This window comes from Oncorhynchus mykiss, chromosome 12, assembly GCF_013265735.2.
Source record: "Oncorhynchus mykiss isolate Arlee chromosome 12, USDA_OmykA_1.1, whole genome shotgun sequence".
NCBI lineage: Eukaryota > Metazoa > Chordata > Actinopteri > Salmoniformes > Salmonidae > Oncorhynchus > Oncorhynchus mykiss.
The window spans coordinates 19,969,009-19,980,050 of NC_048576.1; the positions used below are offsets into that span (position 1 = coordinate 19,969,009).

The window sequence follows — 11,042 nt, forward strand, 5'->3', positions numbered from 1 at the left end:
CTCTATTCACTAAATAGGGAATAAGGCACCATTTCTGACACATCCAATGTCTATTCTGTTTTTGGGTAGGGGGTCAGATTACATGGTACACAGACCCATCCGACTACAGCTGCAGCCTCCATAGCAACGGGACTGGTTAGCACTAATATTTTATTTTTATTTTACCAGCTAAGTTGACTGAGAACACATTCTCATTTACAGCAACGACCTGGGAAATAGTTACAGGGGAGAGGAGGGGGATGAATGTGTCCTTAATCACTGCCCTGGGGGGATTGGAATATATTTTAGACCAGAGGAAAGAGTGCCTCCTACTGGCCCTCCAACACCACTTCCAGCAGCATCTGGTCTCCCATCCAGGACCAACCCTGCTTAGCTTCAGAAGCAAGCCAGCAGTGGGATGCAGTGTTTTGTGAGTGTTTTGGAGCGAAAGGTCGACCACGGGTATGCATCCAGTTAATAATTGACTAACCAAGAAGCGGCGAAACAAGACAAGGAATGAGAATGGTTGGTCTATTCCTCATCTGAACCTCAAGTATGTTCCCAGTGGGGTTGAGAGTGTGGGGTATCTCTACAATCATCCAGACTGTGATCTTGAGTATGAGTGTGATATTATCTCCTTGGAAACCTAGTTAACTCTACTCATCCAGCTCGATGATCCTAAAACTGAGCCCAAGCTCATTACTGCAACTAATGTGCATAGATGTTTTTCCGCTCTGGCTCCTGAAGTATACCTTTAACTGCATTTACAACACAGTAGAGCTAGGACGATTAACTGAAAATTAACGACACCAATCACTTATCGCAGGCATTTTGCTGATATCGTTCAATGCAATAAGTAGCCTATACTAGAGAAATGTAAATACGTTTGAAATAAGTTTGCTAATATGGGTGATTGTACTAGAATTGATGGCAACAACCATAAAACTAGTCATAGTAGTTCAAAGGATAATGCATATTAATGTTATAAATGTATTGTTATATCATTATCGCATCAATTCAGGTAATTTAGGGCAAAATATGGATTTTAGTCCATATCGCCCAGCTCTAATATACAGTGTAGTACAACTCATCTGTCAACCGATAGAGACTAGTGAACCAAAACGTGGCACATTTAAGAGAACCACCAGCAGCAGCACTAGGCCTGGGAGCACCTGTCTCAGGGGAATCCAGCCAATTCCCTCATCAGAACTAGGTCCAAGGATACATGGCTTTCAGATTAACTCCATTCAACTGTCTCTCTGCTTGGCCATATAACCAGACCGATCAGAACCGGGCCAGGGGGCATCACCTTCACAGAACCCCAGCCAAGTCTATACCTGACTTGGCACTAATAAGTCTTATTGGCTACTGACAGGCCTGGTGGGGGGGGGCAGACGGGGAGAGAGAGAGCAGGAGGCTTACTGAATGGTACCCTGCCAGATATTAAGCACGGCACTGTCTTTGTGCTTATTTAATAACTACATAATTGAGTTAACTCTCATGTCAATTTTCACAGAGCTGGCTAATTAGCCCATGGCAACAGTTAAAAGGAGAAAGACCAAATTTCTGACCCCAACCTTTAGCCTTCAAACGTACATCAGAGCACACAAAGGCATTAAAGAGGTACAACATGCGTACTTCAAGATGTCTATTTCCCTGGCTGGTTGACTCACAGTAGACAGGAGAGACAGTCGGGAAGGGAACCCCCTGTAACACACTTATGGAAAAAAGGATGTTAACCATTGTGCATAAGGGGGGCGGTGTGTAAAGCTGAGGTAAAATTGGGTTCAGGTAAAGCCAATGGATTCTGAAGTGGATGACTAAACAGATACACACTTGCATGTTTAAAGGCAGTTTTGAGGCCTTCACCAGAGATTGATTTGCTATGTACCGTGCACTTGTTGGGCTTCTCTCCAGAGTGGACTCTCATGTGGATGAGGAGTTTGTAGCGGGCATTGAACGGCTTGAACCTGCGTGGACACACCGCCCAGAAGCAGGTGAAGTCTTCGCCCTTCCGCTGGTCCACATGGCGCTTCTCTATGTGCCTAACCAGCTCCTCCTTTTGGTTATACACAGCACTGCAGCCCACCCAGCGGCAGCAGTGCCCCCCACTGTAGTCCTCCAGCTCCCCCTCCTCCAGCATGGGGAAGAGGGACAGGGGATGGGGCACGAGGCTGGTCCCATGCCCAGGGGGAGCTGGGGGGGGCTGAGAGACAGGGCCCTGGGACTTGGGCTGACCCTGGATGTGGCTAGGAGGTCTTTGGAGATGGCGGTGCTGGTAGTGAGAGTGGTAAGGAGGTGGGGGGCCCTGCGGTGGACTATCTGATCTGATGATGGTGGCCAACTCAAGCTGAAAGTGTAGAGATGGCACCAGGTCATTAGTGTTACTGGCAGCCCTCTGTGGTGTTCTTCCCTCCTCTGGGAGACACTGCTGCTCCACCACCATGTTAGCCATCTGGCTCTCCAGCGTCCTGCCCTGCTCCAGCCTCTGCATACGGCCACACTCCAATTCAGGTTGGGGGTCACTCAGTGGGGTCAGAGCGAGCGTGGAGGGTGTGAGGCTGAGGAGGCCTGGAGTCTGAGAATAGGGGATACAGCTCCCTCTCACCCCCAGGAAGTGGCCATAGACCTCAGGCTGGAGGGGTGAAAGGGTGTGGTGGGAGGTTGGAGAGCTCCGGGAGCCATTGATGTAAGCCACCAGCGAGGTGGGCGAGGTACGGATGATGGAGTTGAAGTCAAGGCCATAGCCGTCTGACAGAGGTGAGATGGAGAGGGCCCTCTTTTTGGAGTGGGCTGAGTACTGCCGGGGGCTGTTGGCATCTCCCCCAAACAGGTAGGAGGGCAGGGAGGCAGAGTTGGAGATGCTGGTGCCCCCAGACATAGCAGTGCCAGGGGGCAGGCTGAGCAGCTCACCCCCCTTGCTGACCTGGGTGGAACCCTGTTGTGGGCAGAGTGGAGGAAGGACCCGGTAGCCATAGGGCCACTCCTGTCTGCCACTCAGAACTGAGTGGGTCTCTGCTAGGCTCAGGGTGGTGGATGCCAGGGAGTCTCTGGAGAACAAGGACCTGAAGAAAGGATAGAAGTACAAGGGAAATCTCACAAATGAGTAACACAACTGTTTAATATAGTACTGTATGTTGACTTTGTTTAGAGTACAGAAATCAGTGTAATGACAAGAGTATGGTGGTATACTCCCTCACCTAGAGTGGTGAAGAGGTTGACTCACCTGGTATCTGTGTACGGTACCACCAGGCCTTGTGGGGGTTGGGGGTGTGTTACCAGAGGCACAGAGGTGTAGGACTGACTCGTGACAGGAGATACTGGACCCAGGCTCTGGACCACCATGGGACTACTGGTGACCCAGAGGTTAGCACCAGCCTGCTGGCCCAACACCTGCATACTTGGTCCTGAGACAAAGTAACCTGGTAGAGACAAGTTCACTATTAGAGGGTTGAGGGTTCACCACCAAGGTCATATTCTAAAGGGACATAGGAAATTAGACCATATGCTTTACAAATCAAAACAGTGAAAAAAAAGACTTTCAGTGTAAACTTTAACGACTAAAATATGTTTTTAAAATATGTTTTTATAATATAATATAATATTTGAGAAGAACCAAAATAAAAGCTAGACAGTCAGCGGGAATTTAAAATTTAAAAAACAATGAATTTAGCAGTATTGATTTTGTTATTATGTTTGAGGAAACGAGCACAGAATTATTATCCATGGCAGAATGCATAGAATTGCAACATTTTCTCAAAGCTCCATGGCAAAATTTGTAGAATTGCAGGAAATTAGCTTCAAAACTGTTTTTATTTTATTTATCTCAGCTCCATGTTGAAATGTATAGAATTGCAGGAAGTAGGCAAATGCAAAAATGTCTCCAAACCAAGATGAGGTTTCCTCTAAAATTCAGCCGTGCCGGCCACGCCCATTGCCACGCTGTCAACGGTGGGTGTAGCTGGTGGATGGAAGTCAGGCGCAGGAGAGCAGAGATGAATGGACAAAGCACTTTACTTAGGCAATCATAATACAGAACCCAACTGTGTCACAACACAAAATGCTCAAGGAAACAAAATGAGGCAGCAAAAGTACAAAATCCAAGTACAAAGTACCGGCTGCCACAAAGCACGGGTAATAAAACAAAAACCGCCGCAAACCAGCCGGAAGCGTGCCAACCTTGACAATAAACAATACCCCACACAGACATGTAGGCAACAGAGGGTTAAATACACATGTAATTAGTAGGAGATATAAACCAGGTGTGCAGGAAGATAAGACAAAACAAATGGAAAATGAAAGGTGGATCGGCGATGGCTAGAACGCCGCCCGAACAAGGAGAGGAACCGACTTTGGCGGAAGTTGTGACACACGCCTCCTACCACGCTCACCACCTAAGATCCCTTTTTATCCAGAAAAAAACCTGTATTACAAAAATCATATTGAATCAGAAGCCTATATCTGAGCACTCCAGCCTCAACATTGCAGTGTTGTTGCTTGTGCTAAAGTCTTTCAATCAACATTGTTTAACATAGCTTGAAACAAGATTAAAAATAACCACTTTCGTAAGTTAATTAATTATAGAATGAAGCTTTTCTAAGTAAATTATAGACAAGACAACTTGTCTATATAATAGAAAGAAGGTTGTGGAGAACTCTCACTGTGTGTATTTGTAGTGAGCGCTTTAACTACTGCAGTCTTCTACAATGTGGTTGTGGCATTGTCATTTGCATCCAACCAGTCATCATACTGTGTCTTAGATCTCTCTTATGTGGTGTTGTGTTGTCTCTCTTGTCGTGATGTGTGTTTTGTCCTATATTTATAATTAAAAAATATATTTTTAATTCCAGCCCGTCCCCGCAGGAGGCCTTTTGCCTTTTCGTAGGCCGTCATTGTAAATAAGAATTTGTTCTTAACTGTATTGCCTAGTTAAATAAATATGGTTCAATAAAATAAATAAAAATGTATCTGACACACATTTCTAGTTTTTACTGTAAGTATCTGACTTTGATAGAGATGCAATGAATCCATGGTTCAGGGTCTGTTCATCTCCATCACAGTTCACTTCACCATATTAACACAGCAACCTGTGTTTGCACACCAGGGACCCGTGAGACAGACATCTTCAACAGAAATCAAACACAAACCTAATGGTTTTTGTCGTGTTTAGTAGACCCTTACGGAAAAACCACATGAATTTCACGTGATCGCATGTACATTGTTCCAGAAACATGTTTTCCTGTGATCACATGTGCTCTTATGTGAAGTTAATGTGATAAGATTTGAACATGTAAAGCAACGTGATAACATGAAACTACACAATAAAATGTGATCACGTGAAATATTTTCCAAAAACACATGTTTAATCATGTGGTTTTTCTGTAAGGGGAAGCTTATGAATCCTGAAATTCCCCCTAACAAACCTGAACAGGGACACTTTCTGCTTTCTGCTCTGTTCATTACAGAGGAGATTTATTTTCTTCCTCTTTTTCCTCCTTGGGTCATTTGGGGACAAGCTTTCTGCTTGGTTAATTATCAATAAACAGGCCAGGGACAAAGGAGGTCTGGGGTGGGTTGGAGGTTAGGGTGGGCAGACGATATTGAGGTAAAGTGAAGTATGAAGACGTCAATGTACAGTAAATCAGTGCTACTTTGAAGAGAGGGGAGAAGAGAGGGGCTGATTGAACAACTCTGCTTACAACATATCACTGTGAGCCTGTCTTCTGTTCTAGGACATGTGCACTCTGGGATCTTTCAGTTGAGAGGAAGAAGAGTTCCTCAACACAGGTCCTGTCAGAGCATATCCAAAATATCTAAGTTTTAAATAATAGTTTATGGTAGGAAACCACAAGTGGTTACTTCAATAGGACACTTCAAACTTATTTGGAGTGACATCCTCATTTTACAAGTGTATCAGCATTTAACATGCTGAGTGATGACTACTGCTCTAAGGTCATTAAGGTCACACTATATCCTACTGATGGTAAAAAATCTGAGGCTGCTCGAGTCCATAACAGTTATCTTACATAGAAGATCAGGACATCATCATTGGCTGTTTACCCATGTGTCAATGTATTACTCTGTATTTAATGTTGTTTATTACAAGGCTTTCAAGAAATTACCTTTGACACCAGTCAGAGCAGTCAGACGCCAAGCACTGATTAGTGGTAGGAACTTTTGCCCTGACATCTGTAAGACACCTGAAACATTTGGCTGTTTCCCATTGGTCAACACCTGCTTGCGGAGGCTCAGGGCAGGAAGCAGGACAGAACTCCCAAAGTTTGTCCTGGTGCTGAGGGGTACTTGGAAGTAGTGGACACCCTCCCCCCCTCTGCCCCTGCTACCCACCAGAGATGGGCTCAGGGTGGCACAGCATCCCAGGGAGAGGGTGGTGCGTATAGGTATCCTGATAGATGGGGCCTGCTGTCCTGTGATCATGCCCAGGGAAAGGGGCACACCAGAGGGGGAGACCAGGAGGTGACAGCCTTTACTGTTCATGTCTGACCCCGTGTCTTCTTCACAAATAGCCTTTGGAGAAAATAATGCCTTGTCCCAAAATGCTCCTCTTCCCAAAAGTAATGATTGAGTCTTGCAGAAGAGGAAGAGCAGCATCTAAATCAGCATCTCTCAGTTGAATGCATTCAGTTGTCCAACTGACTTTGTATACCCTTTCCCTCATCTTCGGCCCTCAGTGGTCTGTCCATACGGACAAATACATCTGAAATGTATCAGTGAGACAGGCATATTTTATCGTCATGAGTAATAAGGGAGTCACAAACTATAACTGGCATAGGGAAGAATTCACTGTTATCTTCAAAACAATATTTGTATTTTGTTGTTATTTAACTAGGCAAGACAAATTCTTAATTTCAATGACGGCCTAGTGGGTTAACTGCCTTGTTCAGGGGCAGAACGGCATATTTTTACCTTGTCAGCTCGTGGATTTGATCTTGCAACCTTTCAGTTACTAGTCCAACACTCTAACCACTTGGCTACCTGCCACCCAGGTGTTGCCAAATGTGACTCGTTTCAGGAAACTAGGCATATATCACGCGTCACTACTTCACAGGAGAGGCGTTTGAATGTAAACTTTTAAAAAAAATCTAAGTGTGTTTTTTGTCAGAAATGCTTTCTGGAACATGTGAACTTTCATATGCCTTAATAACAAACTTGTATGCCATCTGTAAATACAAATAACACTGTTAAATTACGAGCCTAGTTTGTTTAGCCATGGAAAAAAGAGAGGAACCTTCCCGCTAGCCATGATCGGCTGAGATAATGAATGGGCTGGACTTGTCAAGAGATGAGTTTGGATTGGTCTGCCATGTAGCACGCCTCTGTCTATAACAAAGGGCTGCTCAGTATGTGTAGGTAATATCTGCGAACATGTTGCTCTCCGCTTTCTGGAGGACTGAGTTTTGAAATCAGTGGAATGCCTGGTGGAAGAAGAGGATGATACCTAAGGAGATGGAGAAAATTCTGGCGTTTGATTGCAAATATCGAGTCGAAAAGAGAACAAACAAAAGGCTGTTGTGTCTCCGGATTACATCTTAAAACTAAGGGCAACCATGGCATCCGTGACAAAGGGAGAAGTGTCCATCCACGGGTAAGATAGTCTAGCTAGCTACATTTTCAGATATTATACATTTCTGATTTAGTCAGAAAGTTGTTTTCATTTCAAGTTAAAGCGTACTGTTAGCTAGCTAGCTAACGTTAGCTGGCTGGCTCGCTAGCTAATGTTACATGTATGATCTGTATAGTAATATTATTCATATCTCAAAGCCATTTGCATTGCTAGTTATTGCCTAATGTTAGCTGGCTAGCTAACATTGAACCTGTTTAGTTAGCTACCCACAGATTCATGCAGGGTAGTAATGTTATGAATTGGGAATATGGTTAATTGTTTAGCTAGCTAGCTACATGTCTAAACAAAAGACTCCACTATGCAAGTAACCATTTCATTACACCTTTTGTATCCTGTGCATGTGACAAATAACTTTGATTTAATTTGATATAGTATGTGTTTACCAGAGACGGTAATGTGAAGAACATGACCTGCACCAAAATCAAATTAGGATATAAAGTCAACGAGACAGTGTCCAAGTTCTAAAATTCTCTGGTAGAATGCCCTGCTTTTATTTCGTCACACTCACAACGGTAAGCTATTTTCTGTAATTGGCTCGCCATTAACTTGTAAATAATGATCTTGTTGTGAGTTTATTTTCCTGTAATATTTAAGACAAATGAGCTAAAGTGAAGACGTTGTCAGCTATATGAAATTGCCATTATTTGAACTAGCTAGCTAGCTAGCTAACAAGCTAGAAATTAACCAAAACATTGTTTAGAAAGTTGCTTTTAGTTGCCTGGTTTGCTAGATTGACATATACTAAATACATTTTTAAATGGGTGGGTTTATTGGTGCTGATATACACTAGCTATGCTATTATGGAACACAAGTCTGTAGTTTTTGTGTTTATACTTTTTCATAACAATAACAACATGTTTGATGTCGGACGACAATAGAATGTTCATGATGTCACTGCATCAACTGTCGATAGACGTAGTATTAACCAGCCTTTAGTCTTTAAATCTTTGGTTGTTTAGTACATGGTCTCATGTGAATCCTTAAAGAGATGTGTGGGGCTAAGGCTTAAGAGGGTGTGAATAATGCTGAATGGGTGTAGACAAGAAAGAGCTCTCCAGTAGGTTTACCAAAACATTCCAGGTCCATTTTCTCAAGAATTAGGTTACAAGTTTATCAACATTCAAAGCAGAATTACTTCCCCCATTCTCCCTTAACTGTAGTGTTTGATATACCATTTTCTAACTCTGAGTCTCTACTTTCATCCAATGAAAAAAACTATTTCAAATGTTGCTACACAAGACTGTATCAAGCCAGCCTGTCACATATAGTCTACTCTACTCTCTCACCTACAAAAGCAAAATATTGCATCAATTTTCAAGCAAGTCTACAATGTAATACAATGTAACTTATATAAATTCTAAATTGAGGATAATAATACAGGATTTGCTAAATAAGTGTATTCAAGAGGTGATACAGGCCTAATGAATTCACTAATGCACTTTCTGTCCAACACACATGATAGGCTATGGTCAATAAAATCGTACATGTTATTTAATTAAAAACTACTTTATACAAAACCAATTGCAGTTTCAAATTACTGTTGGCTACCATTACGTAATTTGCAAAATGTGTAATTTGGTAGATTAGAATTTATTATCAGAGTCATTTTAAAGAAAAATAATTTACTATTTTATACGTTTGTAGTATTAATACATTACGCAGATTTAACGTTTACAGTAAAGTCAACTAAAGTCAATGACAATGCCAAACCATTGAATTGGAAATACAGCCACTGACACTTTTACTCACCTGAAAAGTATTCACTTAAACTATCTTCTGTGAATTCGCGCGCAGTAGATTGACAAGGTGGAACTGGAAACTGGAAACGGCAAGGTGACGATGACTTCGATAAAATAATGTATCTAGGTTATACAATAATTTCTCGATATCACCACACTGTTGTTTCGATATATTATACCCCTCTATGCTCTCTGAGAGTTTGAGAAATTGTGAGGAAGTTAGTGGCACGCGCTCTCCTCTTGTTTGTAGTCTACGTAGGCTATTCGTTTTAGTCATCATCTCCAGCAGGGACGTGTATCGGTTACTGTTTTGCCCATGTGTGTGAGAGATTCTATTTTGAAGAGGACGTTCTGTAACTCTGCTCTATGCAAATCCAAAAGCCGTTGGTAGTATTTTACAACTAGGCAAATTATTGACATTGTGGACAATTAGCTGAATATTAGGCTACATCATATGATCGATGTGGCCTAGCCTACTTTTCATATTCATGGAAGTTCATTCACAGGTCAGATAAATATGTTTTATGAAAAAGACAGGAGTCATCTTTCTCTGTCTGTCTGTCTCTCTCTCTAGCTGTATCTTTCTGTTTGTGTGATAGAGAGAAGGAAAGAATGAATGAAAAAAAGACAGTCCCATAGCGTGGCGCACAATTGGCCCAGTGTCGGCTGCGTTTGGCCGGGGTAGGCCGTCATTGAAAATAAGAATTTGTTCGTAACTGACTTGCCTAGTGAAATAAAGGTAAAATAAAATAACTTCCTATTGTTTAAGCCTGTTTATTTAGCTATAATTATAAGGAACTTATATTCCCAGTCCACACTCGTAGAAAAAAGGGCTCCAAAAGTGTTATTTGGCTGTCCCCTTTTTGGTTCTAGGTAGAACCATTTTTGGTTCCAGGTAGAACTATTTTGGCTTCTATGTAGAACCCTCTGGGGAAAGGGTTCTACCTGGAACCAAAAAGGGTTATTCAAAGGGTTTTCCTATGGGGACAGCCAAAGAACACTTTTAGGTTCTAGATAGCACCTTTTTTTTAAGAGTGTACCCCTCCATGGTCATGGCTATAAATGGATACAGCTTTTGTCAAATTAACATAAAATAATCAACATTTTAGCATTTCTCTAACCTTAACCCTTTTCCTAACCTTAATTTTCCTAACCTGCTGCGTAAGTTCTGCTAACCTGCTACGAAAAGGCAAATCTGCCAAAAGCTGTATCCCATCTAGTCAAAAACTCCCTCCACACCAACCCCATCAACCTCAGTTCAGGCTCCATTGTTAACTACTTTTCTCCTGGCGTCTCGAGTGTTTACCCTGTGGATCCTGCTCCGAGTTGGCATAGCAACAATTGTGTTTACTCTAGAGTGACTTGAAAGTAGTCTGCTTGGTAACCCGTATAGAGGAGGAACCCTCTGGACAGGGGCAACACAGTCAAAAATAGTGTCAAGAGAAATGTAAGGGGAATATGAGGGGAATAAACGACACATTGTGCCACTCACTGCCAAATAAAAGCATTTTCTATGTTGTCTCAGATAGGGAGCTGGTGAAAAACACTATATTGGGGACATTGACGTATGTGGGTACCATAGATATAGAATCATTTTAGCCAAATCAGTGTGATATCAGGGAGGTTCTGAGATTCTCAGGTGTACAGGCATGTATTGTGCCTTTTATGATCAGTGGGTC

The 11,042-nt window shown here is 42.5% G+C and overlaps 1 protein-coding gene across 2 annotated transcripts in view; it reads right to left on the reverse strand.

The window, feature by feature from the left end:
• LOC110537153 (zinc finger protein GLIS3) overlaps nt 1–9,672 on the reverse strand; it is a 37,175-nt gene extending 27,503 nt beyond the window's left edge. The window contains exons 1-4 of one of the 2 annotated variants that reach the window (XM_021622971.2): nt 9,374–9,672; nt 3,206–3,401; nt 1,871–3,044; nt 1,618–1,686 (exon numbers count right to left, since the gene is read on the reverse strand). In XM_021622971.2, the coding sequence (XP_021478646.2) occupies nt 1,618–1,686; nt 1,871–3,044; nt 3,206–3,378 (1,416 nt within the window). In that variant the 5' untranslated portion in view covers nt 3,379–3,401; nt 9,374–9,672. The remainder of the gene's footprint in view (nt 1–1,617; nt 1,687–1,870; nt 3,045–3,205; nt 3,402–9,373) is intronic. The other variant, XM_021622972.2, reaches the window with a different exon arrangement.
• Between the last annotated feature and the right edge of the window lie 1,370 nt (nt 9,673–11,042).